The sequence below is a fragment of the Lissotriton helveticus genome, chromosome 8 (assembly GCF_964261635.1).
Source record: "Lissotriton helveticus chromosome 8, aLisHel1.1, whole genome shotgun sequence".
Lineage (NCBI taxonomy): Eukaryota > Metazoa > Chordata > Amphibia > Caudata > Salamandridae > Lissotriton > Lissotriton helveticus.
In genome coordinates, this window is record NC_136069.1 from 1,453,655,151 (window position 1) to 1,453,682,345 (window position 27,195).

At 47.0% G+C, this 27,195-nt stretch overlaps 1 protein-coding gene across 2 annotated transcripts in view; it reads left to right on the top strand.

Moving 5' to 3' along the window:
- BACH1 (BTB domain and CNC homolog 1) overlaps positions 1-26,358 on the top strand; it is a 222,566-nt gene extending 196,208 nt beyond the window's left edge. For both annotated transcript variants that reach the window (XM_078658391.1, XM_078658390.1), the window contains exon 5: positions 23,560-26,358. In XM_078658391.1, coding sequence (XP_078514517.1) covers positions 23,560-24,015 — 456 coding nt within the window. In that variant the 3' untranslated portion in view covers positions 24,016-26,358. The remainder of the gene's footprint in view (positions 1-23,559) is intronic.
- The last annotated feature ends 837 nt before the right edge of the window (positions 26,359-27,195 follow it).

Below are 27,195 nucleotides of genomic sequence, written 5' to 3' on the forward strand. Positions count from 1 at the left end.
GGCACCTTGGCGTGAGTCTCCCTTCCTCTTTTTGCTGATGTGCCTCAGATGTTTTGCTGGTGTTCGATGCTCAGGGCACTGCGCCACGGCCGATCCGTGCCGCAGTGCAAGTGCTCCCAATGTAAAGTATATGTGCAATTGATTTCCACGATTGGCTTATTTGGTTTACTGTCAGTCCCCAGTAACGTGCACGAGGAGTGCCGGGGCTCGTAGATACAAATGCTGCTAGTGGGCCTGCAGCGCTGGTTGCGCCACCCACAGAAGCGGCCTCGTAAGACATGACTCGGGTATGCCATTGCAGACCCCGCGTACAGTCCCGTACTGTCACGCTGACTGCGCAAGTGCCCACACTTGCCAGTCCCTGAACCTTCCCTAACCTCCATATCAGTCACCCCTATGGTAGGCCTACGGGCAGGGTGCATTGAAGCGTAAGGTAGGACAAGCCTAGAGTGTGGCATGTCCTCATAGTGAATTACCTCCCTTTTTCGTTCTTCACTATGGAAGGGCTACCGGTTCTCTTAGGCCAAGATGAGCTGTCGGAACTATTACACGCTATAGTCCCGACCGACTCAGGGAACACTGTAGCATGTCGAGTTTAGTATGCCTGAACTCAGAATAATAAAATACTTCCTTTAGTAAGGTTTATTTTAATATCCTGTGTTTGCAAATGCTACTTTTAGAGAGATAGCCTTTGCGTGCCTAACTATTTAGCCCGCCTCTGCCAGGATGTGTATCTGTTGTCTGGGTTTGTGTGAGTGACAGGGCTGGGAGATTCCCGGGGACAGTTGGGACCCCCAGGTGGTAAATAGAGTGCTTGCACCAGGATGGGTGGGCGGAGTAGTCCTTGACTCTGAGTAGGGTTGTGCTCCACCACCACAATGCTGGCTCCACCCCCCTGCGGAGCGCCTGATGTCCCTGCCCGCACTCTGAAAGAAGACGGCAGCTTCCTGTAAACAGAGTACTCCAGAACCGGGTTGAACTAGGTTCAGGCCCCCTGGCCTGGAAAGACAAAAGAAACGCAGTATAAATGTAGGAGCTCCGCTCCTTACAAATCAGATCCAGTTTTGACCACGTCGAACCTCTGCCTGACTAGAAGGACCAAGAGAAGCTGAAGGACGGAAACCGGTCTGAATCCTGTAAGACTGGCCTGCAGTGGTGCCTTGCTGAGAACGGAGAGGAATGGACCAGAAAGGACTTTGTAGACTTGTGCCTGAAACGATCTCCAAGGGCTTGATCGAGAGTTTGCCCCCTGAACGGAACCCCAGGACCATTGGGTTCTATCTGCTTGTGCCCGTCTGCTGTTGGGCCTTAGTTCTTATTCCCTCGCCGGAGTTGTGACCCGGGTGCCCTCGCCCCCTCCCAGGTCGTGACAGCTCGGAGCCTGGCCGCCCCGCCGTAGAGAGCCCGCTCATCCCTGAGCCGCTCTCCGCTTCAGTGCCGGGCCGCCCGCTCTCCTGTTACCTCGCCGCTAACGGAGCGCGTTGTGAACCTCTCATCTTCTCCCGCCGGAATCTGCACGGAGTGCATTCCATAGCCTCAGACGGTCCGTACGTCGTAACGTACCCGACTGTCTCACTTTGCCCTCCTGCATACCACGACCCGTGCCGCACCTCAAGAAAGGCCTCCCCGTACAGTGGTACCGGAAGCCTGGTGTTGCACCCGTCGGCCGTAGAACGTGACGCCCCTCACAGATCCACGAATACGACCCAGCGTGCTAAGAAGTAGTACGCCCCGCAGGCCTTAACGGCGCCTCGCCCCGTGAGCTGCATCGACCCCGGATCGCCGCAACCCTCCACAGTCCTGCTCCTCCACCCCGCACCGCGAGGGGGACTTGAGCCGGAGAGATCTTCTGGAGAACCGTCGGCCTCGTTCGGAGTCCGCCCTCACCGGCCGCGCCTGAAACGCCTCAGACTTCCACAAGCAAGGTACACTTGAACTCCGTCCCGAGTTCATATCGGATCCAGGGTCCGCAACGTTCTTATTTCCCTGTCATCGTACCTTGCTGAACAACGAACACTTAAAGACTAAATCTTGCCTATTATAATCTGGTGGCCTCAAATTGCTAAACGTTACATGGTCTTGTGATAATCCTGCTTGAATCTATCTTTGATATAAAATATACGTATTTTTGATACAATTACACGACTGGTGTCCATTTGTGGTGGGTCAGTGGGTTTACTGTGTGTGATCATAAATGCTTAACTTACTATCGCCCTGAGGATTAGCCTTGTCTGCTCGCGCCACACTACCTAGAGGGTGAGCAGGGGTTATTCGAAGGAGTAGTTCCCTTGCCCTGACGTGGAGCTGAGGGTCCCTGCTTGTCACAAGTACATACCTGTGCCAACCAGAGACCTTCGATTCCAACATTGGTACCAGCGGTGAGGATTTCGGATTTGCATTTATGATTTATATACAGTGAATTACTGATCACCACGTAGTGAGAGCAGACCAAGTAACGAGCCACAGATTACGTCCTTGCCAAGAGATCTCCAATCTCCGAAACCATGCCTGGTTCACTCCCCGTGGGAGCACTCTCTGTTGTCTCTGGATTCGACGAAGTTGACTGGGAAGGGCTTGGTCAAATGAAGATTGATCAATTGAAAGCCCTGTGCGAAAAGTTCTGAGTCTCCCAAGCGGGCTGCAAAACCAGAGCCCAGCGCATCAAGGCACTAACAGCTTGGAAGGAGTCGAGAGAGCCAGAAAATCGGGTGGTAGTGGATCCACCCGAGAGTCTTATCGAAGTGCCGGGAGGTCTGTCGTCAGAAGAGCTGGCGGACAGGGCCGCAACCAGAGTGCATGAAGTGGAGATGGCCAGATTGAAAGGACAGATGGCAATGGAAGAAAAACGGCTCCAGCTGCAGCATGAGATACGACTCAAAGAATTGGAGCTGAAAGCAAAGAGCTTGGACGCAGCTCCTGGTGGCAGCACAACGCCAGTCCAGGTAGAGTCAAGGGTCTACGTACCGAAAGATGTGGTGAAGGAGTATTTTAAGGGGGATGACATAGGGCAGTGGTTCCGGGCCTACGAGGTAGCCATGTCCTCCCACCGGGTCCCTGAGAAAGACTGGGGAGCGGGGTTGTGGGGACGGTTCCTGACCGAGGGGCGGGATACCCTGCTAGATCTTCCTTCTGAAGAGTCCAACTCCTACCCGCACATGAAAGATGCCCTGATGAATCGATTTGGGTTAACTCTTGAAATGTACCGACAGCGGTTTAGGAAGTGTGTGAAGATTCAAGGGGGTACGTATGTGGAGTATGTGACCTTTTTCTGCAGAGCGCTGGATGGTTGGGTGAAGGGCAGTAAAGTAACTGATTTTCAAGGGCTGCTTGATTTGATGGCATGGGAGCACTTGTCGGATAATTGTTTTCCTGAGTTACGCCAGCACCTGATCGATAGCAACCTGTCCAACCCGAGGAAGCTTGCCGTGGAAGCGGACCGCTGGCTCAGCACCAGGGTCCACAAAGGTCCAGTGGGAGATTCAGCCAAAGGTGGGCAGGGTCCCCAGCAGAAGAGTGGGGGGGGGGCAGGGGAAAACAGAGAGTGTTCCAAAAAGGCCCCCAAAGTAATCCCCAAGTGAACCAAGGGAAAGGTTCTCAGCCTCCTCCACCCCCGAAATCAACCGGGGCCCCGACAGGTAAACCTGTTCAAAGAGGGCCCATCACCTGCTTTAGGTGTGGTGACCTGGGTCACATTGCCTCTGACCCTAAGTGTCGCTTATTCGCAAAACCCGCACCCACTGGTGCTCCACCCCGGCAACTAGCTAATGTTAACTTTGGGGAGGAAGTAGCCGTCCAACTGGGTGGGGATCCCGTTCAGATGACCCTAGTCTCGCTAGGAGACAGTGAGATGGTCCCCGAAAACTACCTGCCCAATAACACTAAAAAATATGCACAGGTAGTGACCATCAACGGTAAGAAGGCGGAAGCTCTTCGAGATACAGGAGCCAGTGTGACTGCAGTGAGGCAGCACCTGGTGTCTCAGGAGCAGGTGGTACCACACGCCTACTGTAGGGTTGTCAATGCTGACAATTCTGAGAGCCAATGTCCGATGGCTCAGGTTCCCTTTGAGTGGGGGGGGTCTCTGGTACTCTGCAAGTCGCTGTGAGGACCTCCATGCCGGTAGATTGTCTGCTAGGGAAGGATTTGGAGAACTCCCCTTGGGGAAAGGTGGAGAAAACGACTCATCTGCGGATGGTGGGTCTACCCGACTGGGCGTGCGTGACCACCCGGTCCATGGCAGCCAGTAGGGGTGTCGAAGAGGTCCTGGAGCCTGAGGGAGAGGCCCACGAACCGGCCTTAGAGAGAAGGCGTAGGGGGCGCGGACCGCTGGCTCCCGAAGTTCCCACGGCCCAGGAGGAAGCAGACCTCGAGGGGATGCCCTGGAGCCTACCGGGGAACAGATCGCCAAACTGTGAGACCTGCCTGAGCTGACCCATTGGCAGCAGGAAGGGGGTCCCTCCAGGGAGGAATTCTGCAAGGAGCAGAGAGAATGCCCTTCTCTCGTAGGGATGCGGCAGCAGGCTGCAGACCAGGCCAACGGTGTTCAGTCCGGGAAACACTTGGTATACTGGGAGAACGATCTCCTGTATTCAGAGCCTAAGGCTGCTGAACCTGGGTCAGCCCGTGTGCTGGTGGTACCCCAGAAGTTCAGAGCCTTCCTACTGGGTTTGGCTCACGACGTACCGTTAGCAGGACATCTGGGGATGGACAAGACCTATGACAGGCTTGTCACCCACTTTTACTGGCCCCAGATGCACAGGAGCTCAGATGCTCACTGTAGGACATGCCCGACTTGCCAAGCCAGTGGTAAGTGTGGAGGGAAGAACAAGGCTCCCCTCCAACCATTCCCCGTCGTCAGTACCCCATTCCAACGAGTGGGAATTGACATTGTGGGGCCTCTGGACCCCAAGACAGCCATGGGCAACAGGTACATCCTGGTCTTGGTGGACCATGCCACCCGGTACCCTGAAGCCATCCTTCTGAGGACAGTGACGGCCCCCGTGGTGGGACGAGCACTGATGGGAATTTTCTCTCGAGTAGGGTTCCCTCTAGAGGTGGTGTCTGACAGAGGTACCAACTTCATATCGAAATATATGAAGTCCCTTTGGCAAGAGTGTGGTGTAACGTACAAGTTCACCACCCCTTACCATCCCCAAGGAAACGGGTTGGTTGAAAGATTCAACCGGACCTTGAAAGGCATGATCATGGGCCTAGAAGGACCAATGAGGCGTAAGTGGGACGTCCTCTTGCCATGCCTACTGTTTGCGTACCGAGAGGTGCCGCAGAAGTCGCTCGGGTTCAGTCCCTTCGAGCTTCTGTACGGTCACCCGGTCCGAGGACCTCTGAGTCTGGTTCGGGAAGGCTGGGAGCAGTCTCCCAGGAAACCTCCCCAGAATGTATATAGCTACATGCTGGCCTTCCGACCAGGCGATTCAGGAAACTTGCTGAGGCAAACCTGGAAGCCAGCCAGGAGGAGATGAAGCGGTGGTACGACCAGAACGCCACTCGGGTGGAGCTTCAACCTGGACAAAAGGTGTGGGTCTTGGCCCCAGTGGAGCCCTGTGCACTTCAGGATAAGTGGACGGGTCCATTTGAGGTTGTGGAGCGCAAGAGTCCTGTCACCTACCTGGTGAACTTGCAAACTCCCAGGAACCCTTTGAGGGTCCTACATGTTAACCGCCTTAAGCCCCACTTGGAAAGGTCCGAAGTGGGCATGCTGTTGGCAACCGATGACGGAATGGAGGAGGAGACCGAGCCTCTTCCGGACCTCTTGGTGGCCACCGAGCGAGACGGGTCAGCGGATGGAGTTAACCTCTCACCCTCCCTGACCCCTGAACAGCAGAGTGATTGCCGCCAGCTGCTGGGGCAATTTTCTGACTTGTTCTCCCTGGTCCCGGGTGTCACAGATTGGTGCGTCCATGATGTGGACACGGGAGACAGCTTGTCGGTGAAGCACAAGGCTTACCGTGTGACTGACAGGGTACGAGCCTGCATCAAGGAGGAAGTCTCGAAGATGTTTGCTCTTGGGGTGATTGAGTCCTCCAGCAGTCTTGGGCCAGCCCAGTGGACTTTGTCCCGAAGGCTGCGACGCCGGGAGCCACACCCGAACTACGGTTCTGTGTGGACTATCGAGGGCTCAATTCGGTCACGAAGACCGACGCGCACCCCATCCCCAGAGCTGATGAGCTCATCGATCGGTTGGGGGCTGCCCGGTACCTCAGTACGTTGGACTTAACGTCTGGGTACTGGCAGATCGCCTTATCTGACGGGGCCAAGGAGAGGTCCGCGTTTTCAACCCCAGATGGGCACTACCAATTCCGGGTTATGCCCTTCGGGATGAAAAACGCCCCTGCCACCTTCGAGGTTGGTCAACCGGGTGTTGGTTGGACTGGACGCGTTCAGTGCCGCCTACCTGGACGACATCGCAGTGTTCAGCAGTACGTGGGAAGAACACTTGCGACACCTGTGGGAAGTGTTGGCGGCTCTGTGCAAGGCAGGCCTCACGATCAAGGCAAGCAAGTGTCAGATCGGGCAGGGTTCAGTGGTGTATTTGGGACACCAAGTTGGGAGCGGCCAGGTGGCACCCCTTCAGCCCAAAATCCAAACCATCCTGGCTTGGGAAGCCCCCAAGACCCAAACGGAGGTGAGGGCCTTCCTCGGACTCACCGAGTACTACAGGAGGTTCGTCAAGGGATACGGCACCATCGTTGCCCCCTTGACCGAGCTGACTTCGAAGAAGCAGCCCCGGAAAGTGATCTGGACTGACGCCTGTCAGGTAGCATTCGACACCCTGAAGACGGCCATGTGCACGGCGCCCGTGCTCCTGGCTCCTGATTTCTCCAAAGAGTTCTTAGTGCAGACAGACGCTTCAGAGCATGGGATTGGGGCTGTCCCCTCACAGACGACTGAGGAGGGCTGGGATCACCCTGTGGCCTTCATCAGTCGGAGGTTACTTCCACGGGAACAGAAGTGGAGTGCGATTGAGCGAGAAGCTTTTGCTGTAGTCTGGGCCCTGAAGAAGCTAAGACCCTACTTGTTTGGGTCTCACTTCCGCGTTCAGACGGACCACAGGCCCCTCAGATGATTGATGCAAATGAGGGGTGAGAACCCGAAACTGTTGAGGTGGTCCATTTCTCTACAGAGTATGGACTTTACGGTGGAACACCGCCCTGGCATAGACCACGCCAATGCTGACGGTCTGTCAAGGTTTTTCCGCCTTAGTGACGAGGAACTCCCTGGGCAAGGGTAGTTCTCCCCACATTTCAGCTGGAGGGGATACGTGTTAGACCTGGCACCTTGGCGTGAGTCTCCCTTCCTCTTTTTGTTGATGTGCCTCAGATGTTTTGCTGGTGTTCGATGCTCAGGGCACTGCGCCACGGCCGATCCGTGCCGCAGTGCAAGTGCTCCCAATGTAAAGTATATGTGCAATTGATTTCCACGATTGGCTTATTTGGTTTACTGTCAGTCCCCAGTAACGTGCACGAGGAGTGCCGGGGCTCGTAGATACAAATGCTGCTAGTGGACCTGTAGCGCTGGTTGCGCCACCCACAGAAGCGGCCTCGTAAGACATGACTCGGGTCCGCCATTGCCGACCCCGCGTACAGTCCCGTACTGTCACGCTGACTGCGCAAGTGCCCACACTTGCCAGTCCCTGAACCTTCCCTAACCTCCATATCAGTCACCCCTATGGTAGGCCTACGGGCAGGGTGCATTGAAGCGTAAGGTAGGACAAGCCTAGAGTGTGGCATGTCCTCATAGTGAATTACCGCCCTTTTTCGTTCTTCACTATGGAAGGGCTACCGGTTCTCTTAGGCCAGGATTAGCTATCGGAACTATTACACGCTATAGTCCCGGCAGACTCAGGGAACACGGTAGCATGTCGAGTTTAGTATGCCTGAACTCAGATTAATAAAATACTTCCTTTAGTAAGGTTTATTTTAATATCCTGTGTTTGCAAATGCTACTTTTAGAAAGATGATTCAAAAAGGGGGGTGGTGATGGACAGAGTATCTGAATTAAGCAGAACACTCCTACCCAGTCAAAAGATCAGGGCTTGATCCATCACCGTTTTTTAGCTCACTGCACCATCCCAGTTCAGAACCTGGCTACATGCAAATTAGTCTGACCCTGGCCCAGTGCATCATGGGAACAGGGCAGACCAAACTACCAAGCCATCAGGATTCAAGCAAGCCGGGCCGACGACGCCTGAAATGGCAGAAACCGGTCCCCGGAAGCTTGTCTCCTTTCTGGTGAAAAATTGGCTTGGTAGTTTGGTCTGCCCTGTTCCCATGATGCACTGGGCCAGGGACAGACTAATTTGCATATAGCCAGGTTCTGAGCTGGGATGGGGCAGTGAGCTAAATAACGGTGATGGATCAAGCCCTGATCTTTGGACTGGGTAAGAGTGGTCTGCTTAATTCAGGCACTCTGTTCATCACCACCCCCTTTTCTGAATCGTTTTTGGCCACTATAGGTGTGGCAGGGTATACTCAGACATGAGTCCCTTGCTCACTGCTCCATCAGGATTCAAGCAAGCCGGGCCGACGACGCCTGAAATGGCAGAAACCGGTCCCCGGAAGCTTGTCTCCTTTCTGGTGAAGAATTGGCTTGGTAGTTTGGTCTGCCCTGTTCCCATGATGCACTGGGCCAGGGACAGACTAATTTGCATATAGCCAGGTTCTGAGCTGGGATGGGGCAGTGAGCTAAATAACGGTGATGAATCAAGCCCTGATCTTTGGACTGGGTAAGAGTGGTCTGCTTAATTCAGGCACTCTGTTCATCACCACCCCCTTTTCTGAATCGTTTTTGGCCACTATAGGTGTGGCAGGGTATACTCAGACATGAGTCCCTTGCACACTGCTCCATCAGGATTCAAGCAAGCTGGGCCGACGACGCCTGAAATGGCAGAAACCGGTCCCCGGAAGCTTGTCTCCTTTCTGGTGAAGAATTGGCTTGGTAGTTTGGTCTGCCCTGTTCCCATGATGCACTGGGCCAGGGACAGACTAATTTGCATATAGCCAGGTTCTGAGCTGGGATGGGGCAGTGAGCTAAATAACGGTGATGGATCAAGCCCTGATCTTTGGACTGGGTAAGAGTGGTCTGCTTAATTCAGGCACTCTGTTCATCACCACCCCCTTTTCTGAATCGTTTTTGGCCACTATAGGTGTGGCAGGGTATACTCAGACATGAGTCCCTTGCTCACTGCTCCATCAGGATTCAATCAAGCCGGGCCGACGACGCCTGAAACGACAGAAACAGGTCCCCGGAAGCTTGTCTCCTTTCTGGTGAAGAATTGGCTTGGTAGTTTGGTCTGCCCTGTTCCCATGATGCACTGGGCCAGGGACAGACTAATTTGCATATAGCCAGGTTCTGAGCTGGGATGGGGCAGTGAGCTAAATAACGGTGATGGATCAAGCCCTGATCTTTGGACTAGGTAAGAGTGGTCTGCTTAATTCAGGCACTCTGTTCATCACCACCCCCTTTTCTGAATCGTTTTTGGCCACTATAGGTGTGGCAGGGTATACTCAGATGTGAGTCCCTTGCTCACTGCACCATTAGGATTCAAGCAAGGCGGGCCGAAGACGGCTGCAATGCCAGAAACCGGTTCCCGGAAGCTTGTTTCCTTTCCAGTAAAGAATTGGCTTGGTAGTTTGGTCTGCCCTGTTCCCATGATGCACTGGGCCAGGGACAGACTAATTTGCATATAGCCAGGTTCTGAGCTGGGATGGGGCAGTGAGCTAAATAACGGTGATGGATCAAGCCCTGATCTTTGGACTGGGTAAGAGTGGTCTGCTTAATTCAGGCACTCTGTTCATCACCACCCCCTTTTCTGAAACTTTTAGAAAGAAAGCCTTTGCGTGCCTAACTATTTAGCCCGCCTCTGCCAGGATGTGTATCTGTTGTCTGGGTTTGTGTGAGTGACAGGCCTGGGAGATTCCCGGGGACAGTTGGAACCTCCAGGTGGTAAATAGAGTGCTTGCACCAGGATGGGTGGGCGGAGTAGTCCTTGACTCTGAGTAGGGTTGTGCTCCACCACCACAATGCTGGCTCCACCCCCCTGCGGAGCGCCTGATGTCCCTGCCCGCACAAAATCAGATCCAGTTTTGACCACGACAAACCTCTGCCTGACTAGAAGGACCAAGAGAAGCTTAAGGACGGAAACCGGTCTGAATCCTGTAAGACTGGCCTGCAGTGGTGCCTTGCTGAGAACGGAGAGGAAAGGACCAGAAAGGACTTTGTAGACTTGTGCCTGAAACGATCTCCAAGGGCTTGATCGAGAGCTTGCCCCCTGAACGGAACACCAGGACCATTGGGTTCTATCTGCTTGTGCCCGTCTGCTGTTGGGCCTTAGTTCTTATTCCCTCGCCGGAGTTGTGACCCGGGTGCCCTCGCCCCCTCACAGGTCGTGACAGCTCGGAGCCTGGCCGCCCCGCCGTAGAGAGCCCGCTAATCCCTGAGCCGCTCTCCGCTTCAGTGCCGGGCCGCCCGCTCTCCTGTCACCTCGCCGCTAACGGAGCGCGTTGTGCACCTCTCATCTTCTCCCGCCGTAATCTGCACGGAGCGCATTCCATAGCCTCGGACGGTCCGTACGTCGTAACGTACCCGACTGTCTCGCTTTGCCCTCCTGCATACCACGACGCGTGCCGCACCTCAAGAAAGGCCTCCCCGTACAGTGGTACCGGAAGCCTGGTGTTGCACCCGTCGGCCGTAGAACGTGACGCCCCTCACAGATCCACGAGTACGACCCGGCGTAAGAAGTAGTACGCCCCGCAGGCCTGAACGGCGCCTCGCCCCGTGAGCTGCATCGACCCCGGATCGCCTCAACCCTCCACAGTCCTGCTCCTCCACCTCGCACCGCGAGGAGGACTTGAGCCAGAGAGATCCACTGGAGAACCGTCGGCCTCGTTCGGAGTCCGCCCTCACCGGCCGCGCCTGAAACGCCTCGGACTTCCACAAGCAAGGTACAATTGAACTCCGTCCCGAGTTCACATCGGATCCAGGGTCCGCAACGTTCTTATTTCCCTGTCATCGTACCTTGCTGAACAACGAACACTTAAAGACTAAATCTTGCCTATTATAATCTGGTGGCCTCGAATTGCTAAACGTTACATGGTCTTGTGATAATCCTGCTTGAATCTATCTTTGATATAAAATATACGTATTTTTGATACAATTACACGACTGGTGTCCATTTGTGGTGGGTCAGTGGGTTTACTGTGTGTGATCATAAATGCTTAACTTACTATCGCCCTGAGGATTAGCCTTGTCTGCTCGCGCCACACTACCTAGAGGTTGAGCAGGGGTTATTCGAAGGAGTAGTTCCCTTGCCCTGACGTGGAGCTGAGGGTCCCTGCTTGTCACAAGTACATACCTGTGCCAACCAGAGACCTCCGGTTCCAACACTATCGGATTGGAAATCTAAATGAATAGAAACATTTGAGAAACGTATTGTCTCCTCTATGAACCTTGCCCTGAGATCAGTGAATGCCAGCTGCCTTTTAGGCTGCTTATTCTGATGCTCTTTGGGATACAGTCTAACTGCAACAAATGATGGACGGGATGCTGAATGATTCAAACAGTCTACCCCAGTCAAGAGATCGGAGTTAAATCCATTGTTATTTTGCCCACTACGCCACCACAGTTTGGACCCAGCCATATGCAAATCAGTCTTGACCTCGTGCCTCATGGGAACAGTACAGACCAAACTGCCAAGGCAGGTCTTCCTTGGACCTGAAATCAGCATCCTGGGATCGTTTTCCGGGTATGTCACCCTTCATCAGCCAGGCTAGCTTGAATCCAGTGGCATAGTGAGCAAGGGACCCAGGTCTGGGCATGCAGTTCGGGCTGGACTATTCCAATTGGGCGCAGGGTCACAACTGATTTGCATGTGGCTGGGTCCAAACTGGAATGGCATGGTGAGCCCAAAAAACGATGGATTTAGGCCCAGATCTCTGTACTGGCGTAAATGTATAACATTGTTCTGCATTCTGTCCATCAATTGTTCTTTTTGCATTTGTTACCCAGAGTGGGATGGGTATGCCCAGACGTGGGTCCCGTGCTCTCCATGCCCCTGGAGCCTGGGCTATCCTGGCTGATGAAGGGTGAAACCCTCAAACCCGTCCCAGGATGCTTGTTTTTAGTACAGAGAGGACCTGGCCTGGCAGTTTGGGCTGGACTGTTCCCATTGGGTGCGGGGTCAAGACTGTTTTGCTTATGGCTGGGACCAAACTGGAATGGCATGGTGAGCAAAACAACAATGGATTTAGGCCCAGATCCCTGTACTGGGGTGAATGTATGACATTGTTCTGCATTCTGTTCATCAATTGTTCTCTTTGCTTTGAGATACAATGCCACAAGTTCTAGAGGCTGTTCTGGTCGTTCTTATCCAAGCTATTCAAAACAGTTGTGTTGCTGCAAGGTTTCTCATACGTTCTGGGTTGGACATGGCTGATTGCTTATTTAGAACAACAAGTGCTAGTGTGGTTGCTTGGTGCCATGCCTGGAAGAAGTCTTTGGGCTTCTCTGTGCACTTCCAAGTGTTCTCACTGGACCTGCCATTTGACGGCTCTTGCCTTTTTGGTGAGAAAGCAGACTTGGATTTGGAGCGGTACAAGGAGTGCAAAGCCAGTGCATGTTTCTTAGGCCTTTCTGCTCCCACAAGACAATTACACAGTCAGTTTTGCCCTCTCGGTGGCTAGAGTAGAAGTTTTTCATTTAGTCAATGCTACACTCCTCCACAAACCCAGCAGTCCTTTCTTGGTTGAGGGCACAGCTCTCAGAGACAACACCAGGACAGCGGGACAATGTGCAGCCTAGTCCCTGACCCTCCAGCAGCTGCAGGAACATAACAACTTTACTGTATCCTTGCTGTCCCACAGCCACCCTGTCCGGAAGAACAATCCCATATTTTCTCCAAGGTGGCAGGCCATCATTTTATACAATTAGACCCTTCAAATTGTCCATCCGGGCTACGCCCTGCACTACCTTCCACCACTATCATGATGACTGTCGGAGGACCACCAGTCTGTCTTGCAGCAGGAAGTGCAGCCCCTTTTGGCAAAAGAGAGGGTTCCTGCATTGGAAGTAGGAAACGGGTGTTACACCTATAATTTCTTGTGCTGCATAAGGACAGAGGCCTTCGTCCTATTTTAGACCTCTCATCGCCTTCCTGTGGAAGGACAAATTCAGTATGCTCATGTTAGCCCAGGTCCTGTCTGCCATCAACCCCAAAGACCAGATGGTTACTTTGGGTCTGCAGGATCCTTATTTTTCATACCTCTGTCCTGCAGGCCTACAAGTGCTTCCTGGGGTTCGCAATAGGCCAGAAGCTTTTTCGTTTTGTAGGGCTATCTTTTTGCCTCACCAGTGCCCCAAGAATGTTCATGATTTGATGGCTGTGGTCGCAGCACACGTTTGGAGGTCGAGGGTACCAGTCATCAAGGGAGAAGACTGACTGCTAATGGCAGTCTCCCCCCAGGCAGTAGTAAATTACCTTCAAAGGATTGTGAACCATTTTAGTAATTGTTGTTCACTATCAATGTACTTAAGTCACATCGGACTCCGCAGACGCTCGCTTCCATTGGAGATTTTTGGGATGTGGTATGGTTTTGTGATTTGTCTCTTATGGGGACAATATAGGGCCTACAGGTTATGATCCTGATGTTTCCATCTTGGATCTCAGTGTTGATGACTTTAAGATTCCAGGGGCTGTCGGCCTTCTGCATTCTGCTGTCCAAACTTGCCAGGTGGCTCATGTGGGCTCTGCAGAGGGACCTCAAATCCTAGTGGGCAAAACTTTAGGGACTCTGTTATGTTGTATCCTGATTTTGGAGGAGGCTACCAAAGATCTGCACTAGTTGCTACTGGACCACGATTCTGTCCCTCTCCTTAACCTACCCAGAGGTGACACTGATCACGGATGCATAATGTCTAGATTTGCCAGGTCATCTGGGAGAAGTGGAAATTGATGGCCTCTGGTCTTCGGCGGAGTCTCCACTCCACATCGATTTGTTGGAGTTGAGGTTGACTTGCTTAGCTTTAAAGGCCTTCCTGCCCACTATCAGAAGTAGGCTGGTGGCAGTGCTCGTGGACAAAGCCATTGCCATGTGGTACTGCAACAAGTAGAGCGGGCCCTATGTCAAAAGGCTCTGCACCTTTGAAAGTGGTTAGACAGCCAAGAAATTTCTTATATGCTAACCTACTTAGTGGGATCTTTAAACGTCACTTTGCAGATGAAACTTTCAAGACTTTAGGCGGTGTGTGTGGTGTCCTGGAGTTAGGTGGTGCTTTTGCAACAACCTCCCAACTACTGGCACAAATTAAGCACAGCTCCTAACTGTAGAATGTGTCTCTATCTTCCAAATGCATTAAAAGTATTCATAATTGAAATAGTTCAGTGCTGCTTTTAAATGAAGTAATGGTAAAATATAGTGCATTCTATGGAAGTATATGCTTCGTAAACATATTACGAATTATAACCTGGGCCACTGGAATTATGCAGCACCAGAGAGCCAACATTATGCAACAGGGTTGAGTAAATTATGCGGCAAGGGTAAATTATGAGGCATTATGCACCATATTTTGTGATAGGATTACTTGATTGTTTTGTCATTCTTAAACTGTTAACACTGTCTGGGCATTAGTTCCACCTCATCAGTACCAGTTTAACCCCCAAATATAACAATAAGCTACAGAAAGGTCACCATTCAACATTTGCAAAGTTCCTTCTACTGCACGGCAACACATGCCACTGTGGTGTTAGTAACTTTTGAACAGTTTAAGCTAGCGACAATCATTTGTGGGTTAAAATCTACAGATTATCCAGCAGATGATAGATTATGTGCCAAATGTAGCAAATCTATAACTATGCAAACATCGCTGCAGCCGCCCAATCGCATAATTACAGTGTCCCTGGTTATAACCAATGGGACCACAAATTAAATGCTGCATACAGACTACTGAATCCTCCCTTGAAGCTCTCTGATCTTTCGAACGTTCTCGAACGGAGGGGGTGTTCGGGGACCATTATGTTTTGTGCGTGAGATGAAAGACCTTTAGTCATCAGTGCGAGGCCAAGGAAGGGGCCAGGGTATGAATAACCAGTATCCTGACCTGGCAATGTGGCAGTTTATCAAAGTTTTAAGCACAGTAAAATAAAAAATACAATCATCTGATTACACCTGCTATGTAATTCTTCCATTTTCATAGTTTTCCTTTGGCTTTCATGGTGGAACATAGAATAAACAAAGCAGTTAAACATTTTGTAGGGCTTATATTTTTCAGTGCTCAGAAAAAAAAAATGCAAGTCTCTGAATTCCCTGTGGTTCCATCTGATGGCTCTGGTAGTGAGAGAGCATGTGTTTTTAATATAATGTGTAGGGTCTTGAGTGTGGGAATGCACAACTATTCTTTGTCAAGATTTGCTGGCTGTGATTGCACTGTTTGATTCAATAGAACAGTAGCTGTGCTCAGTGTCAGAAAAGGAGCGGGAAGAAACTGCAGCAAAGGTCTTTGGCGCTGAGAGGTGGTCTCCGAGATTCTAGATTCTCTCTGTCTCATTGCGCTTGGAAGTGCAAAATAAGTTCTTATTTGTTGATGTCTGAAATGGCGCTTCCTGGCACAGACTTATTGAAGTTTATCCAACTGTTTTGATTTTGACAGTGGATATGTGGGTTTCTTCTTGGACATGTTCCAGTTGCAGTGCAAGCTTGTGCAGTCCTAGCACATTTCAAAACAATGACATTAAGGCCCTTCTTAAAAGGCAGGGGCAAAGGAGACTGCTTGATTCTGGGTTTTACCTGGTCCACACCATGTAAAACCATAGACTTCTTAGCAACCATTTCACACCTGCCAAAATCATCTCCCCGAGAACCTGTAGGATCTCGAGCTGAGCCACAGCCAGGCATCTGTCTCGAGCCTGGCTCGACCTGCCAGAGGTTCACTAACCTCTAGGTTGTGCGTGGTACTGTAGGAGCCTCATAAGGAATGTGTGTTACTTCTGGATAACAGCTGCATTGTGTCAGTGTGGCCCACAGCTACTGTAACTACACATCTCATGAGCCTTGTTTTGGAGGGCTCATGCACATCATTTCTAGGGTTCCGTGGTTAGTTGTTCCTTTCCTCTGACAACCAGCCTTGGTGGTGCTATAGGCACCCTGATAAAGCTATTGCATGTTCTTAGTTTGTGTGTTTGCCGCTGGACAGGCTCCCCTTCAAGAACACACACTCAGCATAAATTCGGATCTTATCAGTGATGTCATCAATGATGGGTGTGATACCATTGGGAAAGACGGGCAATGGGTATAATCTTAGCATCCACGTTCCCTAGGTTACTAGATGTAAAACTGTTTGTTTAACGAATTACCTTATGTTTTTTAGAACTGCTTATTTTAACTAAGGTATGTTAAAGTTCTTAACAGCACTGTTTCAATGAAACCGTTTTCCAACATAAACTTTCCTAAGAAAAGGTTTTATCGATTTTAGCAAGAGACGGCGGGAGCAGGCGTGCACTCGGCGGTGTTAAGAAACAGGGTATTGCCAGAAGAGGACTTGAGCTATGATATAGGAGGAGGGTGGGCAAACGACCGACATGGGAGGAAAGTAACAAGACAACAACCCTCTCAAAAAGATATCATTCATGAAACTAACTTGCCAAAATTCGAAAAATACCCGAAGTGCCTTAGTCCTGTTTTGAAATGTAACACACACTAATAGAGCAAATAAAAAGAAAGAGTAAAGAGACCTGGTCCTGCTCTTGTGCTCGTCTCGTGACCCTGGTGCAAAGAGCGCTTACTAGGGGTGCATGCCAAAAAGTAAAGCAACTATCTCCTATGGGCCGTGGGGCATGGCACCAAAAAATTCAGTATGTTAATGAGAAATTCTCTGTGCCTGTGAATGTGTCAGTCTGTAAGTGCTCTGATGCCTTTGTTGGGGTCGTGCACATATGCTCACATATAAAGACGCTTGACGACAAAAGCGGATGAAAAGGAGTACTTGGGCCATGTGCCACTGATAAGAAAACCACACGAAGAACAACAGGAAATTGCATGCTGCAACCAATAGAAAGGGAGGAAAAGTAAGTTGCAAGCACACAAACAAATGAAAAGTAGGGATGGGATGAAAGCCTGTTTTAAGATTTATATTAAATACAATAGATTTCACAAACACTGCGCAGGTGAAACCTAAAAAGGGACGGGTTGGGCCTGGCGAAAGGTTTGTTTTGCCATGTTGACATGGCAGTTAAAAACTGTACACACAGGCTGCAATGGCAGGCCTGCGACATGTTTGAAGCACCACTTAAGTTGGTTGCACAATCAGTGCTGCAGACCCACTAATAGAATTTAATTTACAGGCCCTGAGCATGTGTAGTGCCACTTTACTAGTGACTTGTAAGTAAATTAAATAAGCATACTTGGTATGAGCCAATTATATCATGTTTAGAGGAGAGAACACAAGCATTTTAGCACTGCTTAGTAGTAGTAAGGTACACAGAGTCCTAAAGCCAGCAAAAATGAGGTCAGCAAAAAAAGAAGAGGAGGAAAGCAAAACGTTTGGGGGAAGACCACCCTAAGGCTGACAGGTCTAAGATCAGATAGATTCTTTAAATGTTTTTTTTCTTTTTCTTTTATGAGGAAAAAGATAGAATTTGTTAAAGCCAAAATACTGCTTTGTGTATTTTTTTATCATATGTCTTTATTCGTTTAGAGACAACTTATACAGGTAATAATAATTCATAGCAGTCTGAAGCAGCAGGAATATCTATATTGCTGAATAAACCAGTACACAGTTTCTTACAAATCAACATTCATAGATACAGCATGTAGTGAGGCACACGTGTTGGGATTGTCCCAGCTTAAGACTGTAGGTTCAGTTCCCCAGCCCAGATATGAGTGTGATAAGATAAACGATGTATCCGAACATAAGTATGTTACATTAGGCTCTCAATGATGGAAGGAAACTACGTTCTCATGGGGGTGTTAAGGGAGGGAAGAGCGGGAAGGAAAAAGGGGGTGTGGAGAGGGGAGAGCTGCGGGGGTGAACATCTGGGTGCTAACAGTATGTATGGTACATGGGAGCTCAAGGCGACCTCTCTCCAGATTTGGCTTCTAGCGCAGCCAGGTACTCCGCCCAGGCAGGGAGTGGAACCGGCCTGTCTGCCATTGTGCCAGCTCAGGGCAGAGCATCCAACTTTGCCATTAGTCCAGACCACAAATCCAAAAGCCAAAGCAGTAAGAGGGAAGGGAGAACATGGCTATCTGTTGCTTGCCGAGGACTAGGGCCAGATCAGCGAACTCATTGCGAGATTTATGTTTACTGGTATGCTTAGTGTGACCTAGTAGTGTGCTGCGTCTTTTGCCATCTGGTGGCCTATCATGTCCAAAATGTGTGCAAGTATCCCATCCCAGTAGGCATTGATAAATGGGCATTCCCACACCATATGAAGGAAGTCAGCTGCTTGATATGAGCAGCAGGAGCAGGCGTCGTCGGAATCTGAGAACTTACCTCCTATTCTCTTGGGGGCTAGGTAGCTGTGATGTAAGTAATTAAATTGGATGTTTCTATAGGGGTTTTAATACGTGTTTACATTGTTGAAAGAAAATCAGAAAAGAATGTGTGCATCTACTTCTAGATGTGTTTGTTTATGATTGGGGCAATTTTTTCTCTCTGTAAGAAATGTTCCGGGATTTTGCACATCTACAGAGATATTCTTATCTTTATGTTATAATGTACTAGCTTGCTTTATTCTACCTGTGTCATCGTATTTATGATGTACTCACATTCCACATGTGAGGTCATCATACTGTAGACTGTTACTGTTTAAACCAGCTGCGTCTGGTAGGGATCGTCCTGTGTTTCTCCTGCCAATAAATTACTTGAAGAAACTGTATGTTTCCAACTTGATAATTACAACATTTTATTAATTTAAAATTACGTTTTCTGTAGGGGGGAACTTGTGCCAGTTAACTTTTGTTTTTAACACCTATCACAGCTTTTTCCAATTTTTTCATTAGTGAGAGCTGTTTTTAATCAGGGAAAACCATCCAGATTTACTGACTAATATGAAAAAATTTATGAATACAGTACTTTTAAAGCGCACTAGCACTCAAACTAGAGCATCTTGGCGCTGGCTCAGACCATTGCACTGAAAATCAGAAAAAGAAGAACGAGGAAAAAGAAGAAACAGCACGGAGAAGATAAAAGGGCAGTAGACCTTAACCAAACAATTAAATTAAAGGATAACATAAAGCATCCGGGGCAAAGAACAGCCGAGTCTTCAGGTTCTTCTTGAAACTGGCTTGATTTGTGATGAACAGGAGTAAACCAGGAAGTATATATAAGGATTAGATAAAGGGTACATAGATTTCAAGTAACTTAAATGCTTCCCCCATTTTTATGCGATAATTAATGGCAAAAGAGCTGTATTCTGTACGGTGCTCAAGGAACTATTTTGCCCCTTTTCTCTTGTTTATGAATCACTTGTTAAAGGTGTTTCTCCGGGGGTTTGTGGTTTCTTTCATAAAGCACATGGATGACGATGCTCTCATTTTGAGAAAGCCTGCCTCCATTATCTTGATACTTGCCCTCAAGTCCCTTTGTTGATGTCACTAAGCTTTACCTCAATTAACGATTCAAGATTCAGAATAATGTTTAATGGTTGAAGGAATGATACAAGGGTTATTGTCAAGGCAGTCCCTAAAATTGTGCTTCTCTGTGAGAAAATGCTGAGGGACTCCCAGGCATGCACGAACAGCGATCTACTGGTATCCATCTCTCTGAAGCCATGCGCATACCAATGCGAAGATGAAACACTAATTAATTGACAGTTTTAGGAAATTGTAAGCACTGTTTAAGGGAGGAAGAAAGAAGAGAAAGAAAATACAGGAGAGAAGGATAGAAAGAGGGAATGTAATAAAGGAGACTAGGGTTAGAGGAAGGAAGAGCGCAAGGAAAAAAGGAATGAGGAAGAATGGGAGGAAAGATTGGAAGAAAAGAGAAACGAGTAGGAAACGACAGAAATAAGGAGAAAACGAAAGAAAGAAGGTGCAAAAGAAAAGATTGAAACTAAGAAGAACAGTAGGGCAAGAAGAAAAGGGCGAAGGAAAGATTTTCAAACAGTGTGCTCTAATTCCAGACATTTGAATAGAGGGACTTCTGACCTTGCAACAGTATGGCACTTAAAATTTAAGAATAGCATAGACTTTATCTTGCCCCTGCACTGTCACTCTTCTCAGCCTCCCAGGACCAGCACACACAGTTTTAAAATGCAACATTAGCAGAGAGGCAGTGTCGTACTCCAAAACACGACTGATAGGCAGCGAGCTACCCAGACAGGCTATGAGCTACTGGTAGCGCTCAATTGACGCATTGAAGACTCCTGACCTGTCACCTCCTAGTGTGCCCTGCCGTTTCACATAGGAAGAATACGTCAGTTCCCAAAGGGAATAACCTGGCAATTCTGTTGTAGCAAAACTGTATTGTGTCTCTGGAACCGTGGTAGACAACTGTACCCAAGCAAGATAATAACCACAAAACAGTTACTGTCTAGAACCCACTTCCCACATCATTTTTCTCGCACTATCCATTCACTCTGTTGCTTAATTACTCATTGTTTTTGAAATATGAACATTTTGGTGCACCAAGAAAGTTTTTTAACTGTTAATTAACATGCCTGGTAGTAGATTTGAGATGATAGGAAGCTATTTGCAGCAGATCTCCTGTTTAAAATGAATAGATTGTGCTTCTTCTATTTGTAGTCCAACTCTGAATGAGCTGCTGGTTGGGCTTTTCATATTTACTTCTCCCATTTCCGCATGAACGTGCACTGGCTTTAAAATCATTTTTATCATGAGATAAATGTAAGTAAAGAGAATGACCGTTTAAAAAAGATTTATTATCTATAAAAGTCTTTTTGTAACTTGTTGATTGAGTACATATGAATGTCATGAATTAATAAGTAAAACCAAAGGAAATGATGGACGGAGCGTTGACAATACAAGCACTCACCCCCAGTCAACTGATCTGGTTTTAATCCATCACCATTCTTTAGCCAACTCTGCCACCCCAGTTCAGACATGGCCATATGCTAAAGAACGGTGATGGATTAAACCCAGATCAGTTGACTGGGGGTGAGTGCTTGTATTGTCAACGCTCCGTCCATCTTTTCCTATGAATTAATAAGTAGCATATAAATCAGACAGGACAAGGAGGCACCGATTTTAAAATGCAGTGAAAACTGCCATGCAGTACAACATTTCCACAAAATAGGAACACTTAAAACATACAATGCAAGGGTCTGGAAATTCATGTTTTTAGGAGATACATTTATTTTAGGATCTTGCAGCAGCAGAAGAGAAAAGAGCAATTTCCATGTATGCCTGCCTTCTGCACTGGGAAGTGAAAGATTCTAAAGCTGTCTCATTCGGTAGCATGTGTCTCAGTGGAGGCATATTCAGAGGGATAGGTGAACATTCTAGCTCTTAACTATAGCTCTGTAATATTTAAATGCACCTGTTAGAGAAAGGTGCCTTGTGAGATGTGGTTGATACTGTAAAGAGGCTTATCTCTGGCACTAACTATGAATCTCTTGTGTGGATATTGACAAGCTAGGAGCCAAACACAAGGCAGCATTTCCATAGTGTAAAGATGTCTGAGTTACAATTAAATAATATTATCCAAGAGATATGATGCTCTCAGGTAGTTATTGACCAAATTGGATTCAAAGGGCTTTCAGCGAAGTAGAAGGCCTTAGTCTTCCAATCATACACATACTACGCAGCAAAGATACGTTACCGGGTTGTGCATATGGGGTTTTTCAGATTATTCATAAAACTTTACACTGGAACAAATCAGCCTTAAGCCAAACACAGTGGCACTAAACAACTTTGACTCTGGTCAGTGAAAATACAAGGAACACAGGGAAAAGGCATCCAGAACCCAAATGTGGTATGGTTTCATACAAATGGTAGGAAAGTCCTATATGTATGTGTATTCATCTATGTTTGTATGTGTTCTTTGTACAGCAGGAGTCTAAACAGAAGACATTGGAGTACTGCACAGGGTCAAAGGCAAGGATACACTCAACAAGTGATTGGAGAGGCAACTGGTTTATGGCAGAAATGTATTGTTACTGCAGTGTGATATAGTGTTCAATAAAGTGTATTTTCAACTCTTTCATAAATTGGAATAGCGATGGGATGGTCCTGATGGCTGAGAACCAATAGAGATGGTGAGCTTGTCTGCAAGATAAGCGAGGCGCTGTTGTGGTGGCTCTGTAAATGGTGCATCTGTTTTTCAAGATGGTGCTGGCTGGCAAGGGCAGCCAATAGAATTCTATGGGAGGAAAGCCAAATAGATGATAACTACATAACATAAATATGAAGACCTGTTTCTATCATTGAACTTCTTCTGTGTAGGCGTTAGAAGAGATTTCCGGTAAAAAATATTTTCTCTTTTCCTAATGTAATTCTCCAAAAAATGATAAAGACAATGTGGACAAAGAGAACTAATCTTTATGGCCTGGAAAAGAGTAATATATTTTTAAAGAGAAACTATATTGACTGCTGAACTGAGGAACGTAGGTGGCAAGATTGTATACGTCTGAGACAAATCCAGTACTCTCATTCCTGGACGCCAAAACAAGACAGTGTGTTGTGATCCTATTTTAAGATGTGGGGTTGCCTTGAAAGTTATGAAGGGTTTCCAGAGCGCCTGCAGACTTTCTGTTCAGATGGTCCCCTTGGACCCGCCTCAAAGGTGTAGTGGGCACGAAGAATATAGCACTTCACACCGCATGCGTTTACAACGCATGCCATTACAGCACGGTCGTTACAACGACTGCGTTGTTACATTGCATACGATTACAACCAAGTCGTTACAAAGACTTGCTGTAGGGGGCGCGCTCAACTTAGGAATAGTATAATTTACTATTCCAACTCCAGTGTGTGCAACAGTAGGGAAAGTGTTGGAATAGTAAATTATACTATTCCTTAGTTTAACGTGCCCCCTCACCAAGTCATAATGACTTGCGTTATAATCGTATGCGATGTAACAACGCAGTCGTTGTAATGACCGCTTTGTAATGGCATGCGATGTAACGCATGTGATGTGATGGCTGTTTCTCGGGCACAACACTTCTTAAGAAAGTGTTCCTTTATCCCGACAGCCTATGAAGATGTGCAGGGCGCTGTGCAGGTGCACACTTACATGGTGCCCGCTTGTGCAGCTCTTGGTTTGTCTTGCCCTAAGTGTGTCTACAACTTGAAGCAACATGTTGAAACCTCCAGCATAACACAGTAATAGCCATGGAATTGCACCTGTTTGTGACCCCAACGCTGTTTTTTAGGTCGATGGTTCTACCCACCATGCATGTTTTGATGGCTTTCTGCTCCCTAGATGTAGTCTTCTGTTCGTCAGCTCCACAAGCAGTAGTACACATAGCACATCTTTGTAACAGAATGTCCTATAAACAATGCTTGTCCTGCTGTATTTTTAATGTTAACTACCATGTTCTGAATGTTATCTTGAGTTCTCATTGTCTGATATTTTTCCTTCCTCGTGCAGCAATACGAAAAGAACAGCTTGTTGATGGAAAGGGACCACATATTGTCCACCTTGGGTGATACCAAGAATAATTTAAGTGAACTTTGCCAACAGGTGTGCCGAGAAGCAGCACTAAGTCAAGAACAAATACAAATACTTGCTAAGTACTCTGCCTCGGAATGCCCGCTTTCCTTTCTGGTTGCAGAGAAAGAGAAAAATCCATTTCCTGAAAGTGTGCACGTGGGTCCGTCCGGCGTTGGATTTCCGGATTCGTTGATCAGTCTGATACCTGCCACCGAGGAGCACCCAAGCCTTTTTGAAAGAGAAAAAAGTGGAGTGACGTATAATGAGCTGCAAGAGTTTGATGCAATTTCTGGAATGAGCTCCGAAAGTGCTGAACGTGTTGAGCATTCTGGTCAGAGCGGCATAACTGATTTCTGTCGACAAATGACGGACAAATGCACCACGGATGAATAAATGGGAGACTTCCGCTCAAGTGAAAGGAAATGTTGCTATTTCATAACTGCTTTTTAGTTGCCTACAGGCGTATGATATAGGCTAGCCCTGTGTGCCTGCTATCCAAAGTATTAGTGGCGAGCCTACAGTTGTACAGTTTATAAACCCAATCTGTAAATATGTGAACAATAATGCTTCTTGCTTGTGCAAGGGGTGTATGCTTGGTCTTTCAAATGTATTAGGATTCAAATCCTGTAGTAAGTACGCAGTCTCTAAAACAGACATGTTCTGGCCCGCGAGGACTGGAGCTGTGCCAGAAGTTTCAGATATCCACGTGATAAGTTTACATACAAATAAGTATGTATGGAAATCAGTTACGTAGTTAGTGATTATCCTGAAACCTAATAGGATTGCAGCTCTCAAAGACAGAATATTGTTATGCTTCTGACAGAACGTTAGCAACTAGATAACTATTTTTTGCCTGGCTTTATTTTCCTTCATTTTACTTACGCCTTCGGTTTGCTTTGCAGGTCATAGGCTTTCTTTTATCATTGCAACTAAGCTTCATTTTCCAGAGGACTATACCTTAGTACAGCTAATCACTTTTGTTCCCTAAAGCATTCACTGGTGTTGACCTTTTGAGAAACAGGCTTTATAGAGTGCTATCCTTTTTGAAACACAAAACCTCAGAATAGCCTTCAAAGTGTAGCACAATGAACTGTCTTACTTGTATATGCAACATTGAGTAGCATATTGTTTTCAATATGTCAAGTAATTTTCGAAGCCTCTAGTATAGACCTCCGAGCCTGTGGTCTTGTAGTAAGCTATATGCCCCAAGGTCTTGATAGGGAACAATACTTCCATTGTTTTTTTTCTGTCGGGTTGTATATAGTTAATGGGAAAGTTTGATTTCTCAGATCGTTCATCTGCACTCCCACATGCAAGATTTAACGCACTGTTTTTTGAATCCTGTACAGATTTTTCAAAGATACACGAATACTACTGCCTGCAACAGCATGCTCAGCTATTATATGAGGCATCCAGGGGATGCACAGAGACTCTAAAGTGAAGTTCTACGACCTACCCATTCATCATCTAAAATTAATTGTTGACTCCAAAGTGCATTTTGTCATTGCTGCTTATTACAGTTCGAATTTTATATATTCAAAATGCATGACATAAGTAGTAATTTGGGCACTTATGTCGTTAGACACTTTTATCTGGAGGACTATGCAAAGACATACGAATCATTTACTATTTGAATTTCTATGTTTATTAAAGGTTGCAGTGATTCAGTCTAACTTTGCATGTCAGCATATTGACTGTCAAGCGTTTGCTTATTATGGAGTAATTCACATTTTAAAATTGAATTTGTATTTTTGTTTTAGTTTGTACAGTTTTAGAAACAATTGAATCTTACAAAAGTCAGGAATACATATGTCCTACCTCAGTATGTACAGCTGTTACATCAATATAAATTAATGTAAATATGGTGGGTTAGCATTTCATTAAATTCATGCTGTAAATATGTATTTGCTTGTACAGTTTTGTTATTGTAAGATTTCTATGAATGCCTTCTCATTTTTTCAAATAAAACCTTTTGCAGGAGATATTTGTTTTCACAAATGGGCGGACTTCGTCAAATAGCATTAACCAACAATTTTTATTAACACAAACGATGCAGGGCTATATGTGAAGCATTATATCCATGAAAGGTATCATTTTAGTAGCCAGCGTGTGGTCCAAGTAGCTACCTCACCTCATACCCAGTTGGTTTCAGTATAATGCAGCCCTGCAGATTAAATGTTCTTTGTAAACGGCATTGCATTATTTCATTTCTGTGTTCTTAGCTTCACACCTGAATTATTTTAGTCTTATGAATATATATGCATCCGCTCCGTAAACATATACAGCTGTTATTTTTATTTAAACATTTTTTTATTTTGATTGTGCCATTTTTCCCTAATGCAAAATGGAGATACATTTGTACTTTAAGAGAATGCAATTAAAAATCTTCAGCACAAAAATGATTGTATCCTAGAAATAACATTTTCATTTTCTTTTCTTGCCAACTAGATTTTTTGTGAGGGTTTCAAATATTCTAGTTTTTCATACCTATGTATATGAAATGTCTATCTAATGCACAAGGTTTTTACCAGCTGTGTAAATATTTTGCAAAAAAAATTAAACTTATACTCTGACTCAGGTACGTGTTTTAAAAAGAAATTGGATGAAAAGCAGTGGTACACGATAACAATCTAAGTATATTAAAAGTGCTTTTGAATGTTTTGGACAATGTTGAACTTTAAATGCATGAATAAAATTGGAATACAGATTGTAAATTAATAAAATAAGTAAAACTCATGATTTTGTATTTTTCATAATGTAGTCATATTTAACAATGCAATAAAACACTATGTATTTAAAACGAAGACTTTATTTTTTAAAAGCAGATCTATCAGTTGCACTGTGATATTTCTTTTTAACTGCGCACCATTATCTTCTTATCTTACGTATACAAATATTTGTAAAATTATTGTAATAATTTAGCTTGAAAACTACAACTCTGTTTGAGAGCCAGCCCCTAAGGTCATAGCATGCATTGCTAAAATCAATTGGTAATATATGCTCGGACTCGACCTGATAAAGATCAATTCAAAATGGTCAGGCGATTTCAGTAGATGTTTCCTAAGTTAAATTTGCCCGGCGTAAAAACGCCTCTAATACCATACGAAGTTATTCAATAAAGAGGCAGGCGCTGGAGACAGGAAGACAGGAAACAAGTTTATTCCGACGGAGTAGAACACATCAGATCAGACAACAAGGTATCGTCTCGAGGTGCTCTCCCAGCCTCTTTGAAACCTGGTCTTTTATACACTGGTTTAAGACATGTGGACGTTCTTTATTACAACAAGGACATTGTGAAGTATGAGAACGACATCCCCGGCACCCCCCAGTTCCGGCCCCTTCCAACACATGACAATAGTAGAGGCCCTTTCTGTGGTTCTAGAAAATCCACATACTCCTACTCAGGGGTCTTACCAATAGGTAGTCCATTCAAAAAGCAGCAAAGGAATTGACAGAGAATCTGAAATATGAAAAGACATCTTTATTACATACAACAGTGAGGCTACGTCGCCCAGCCACGCCTAAAAGCGACTGAATGAGATAGCCTGCCTTCATGGACTCCGCACAGTCCTT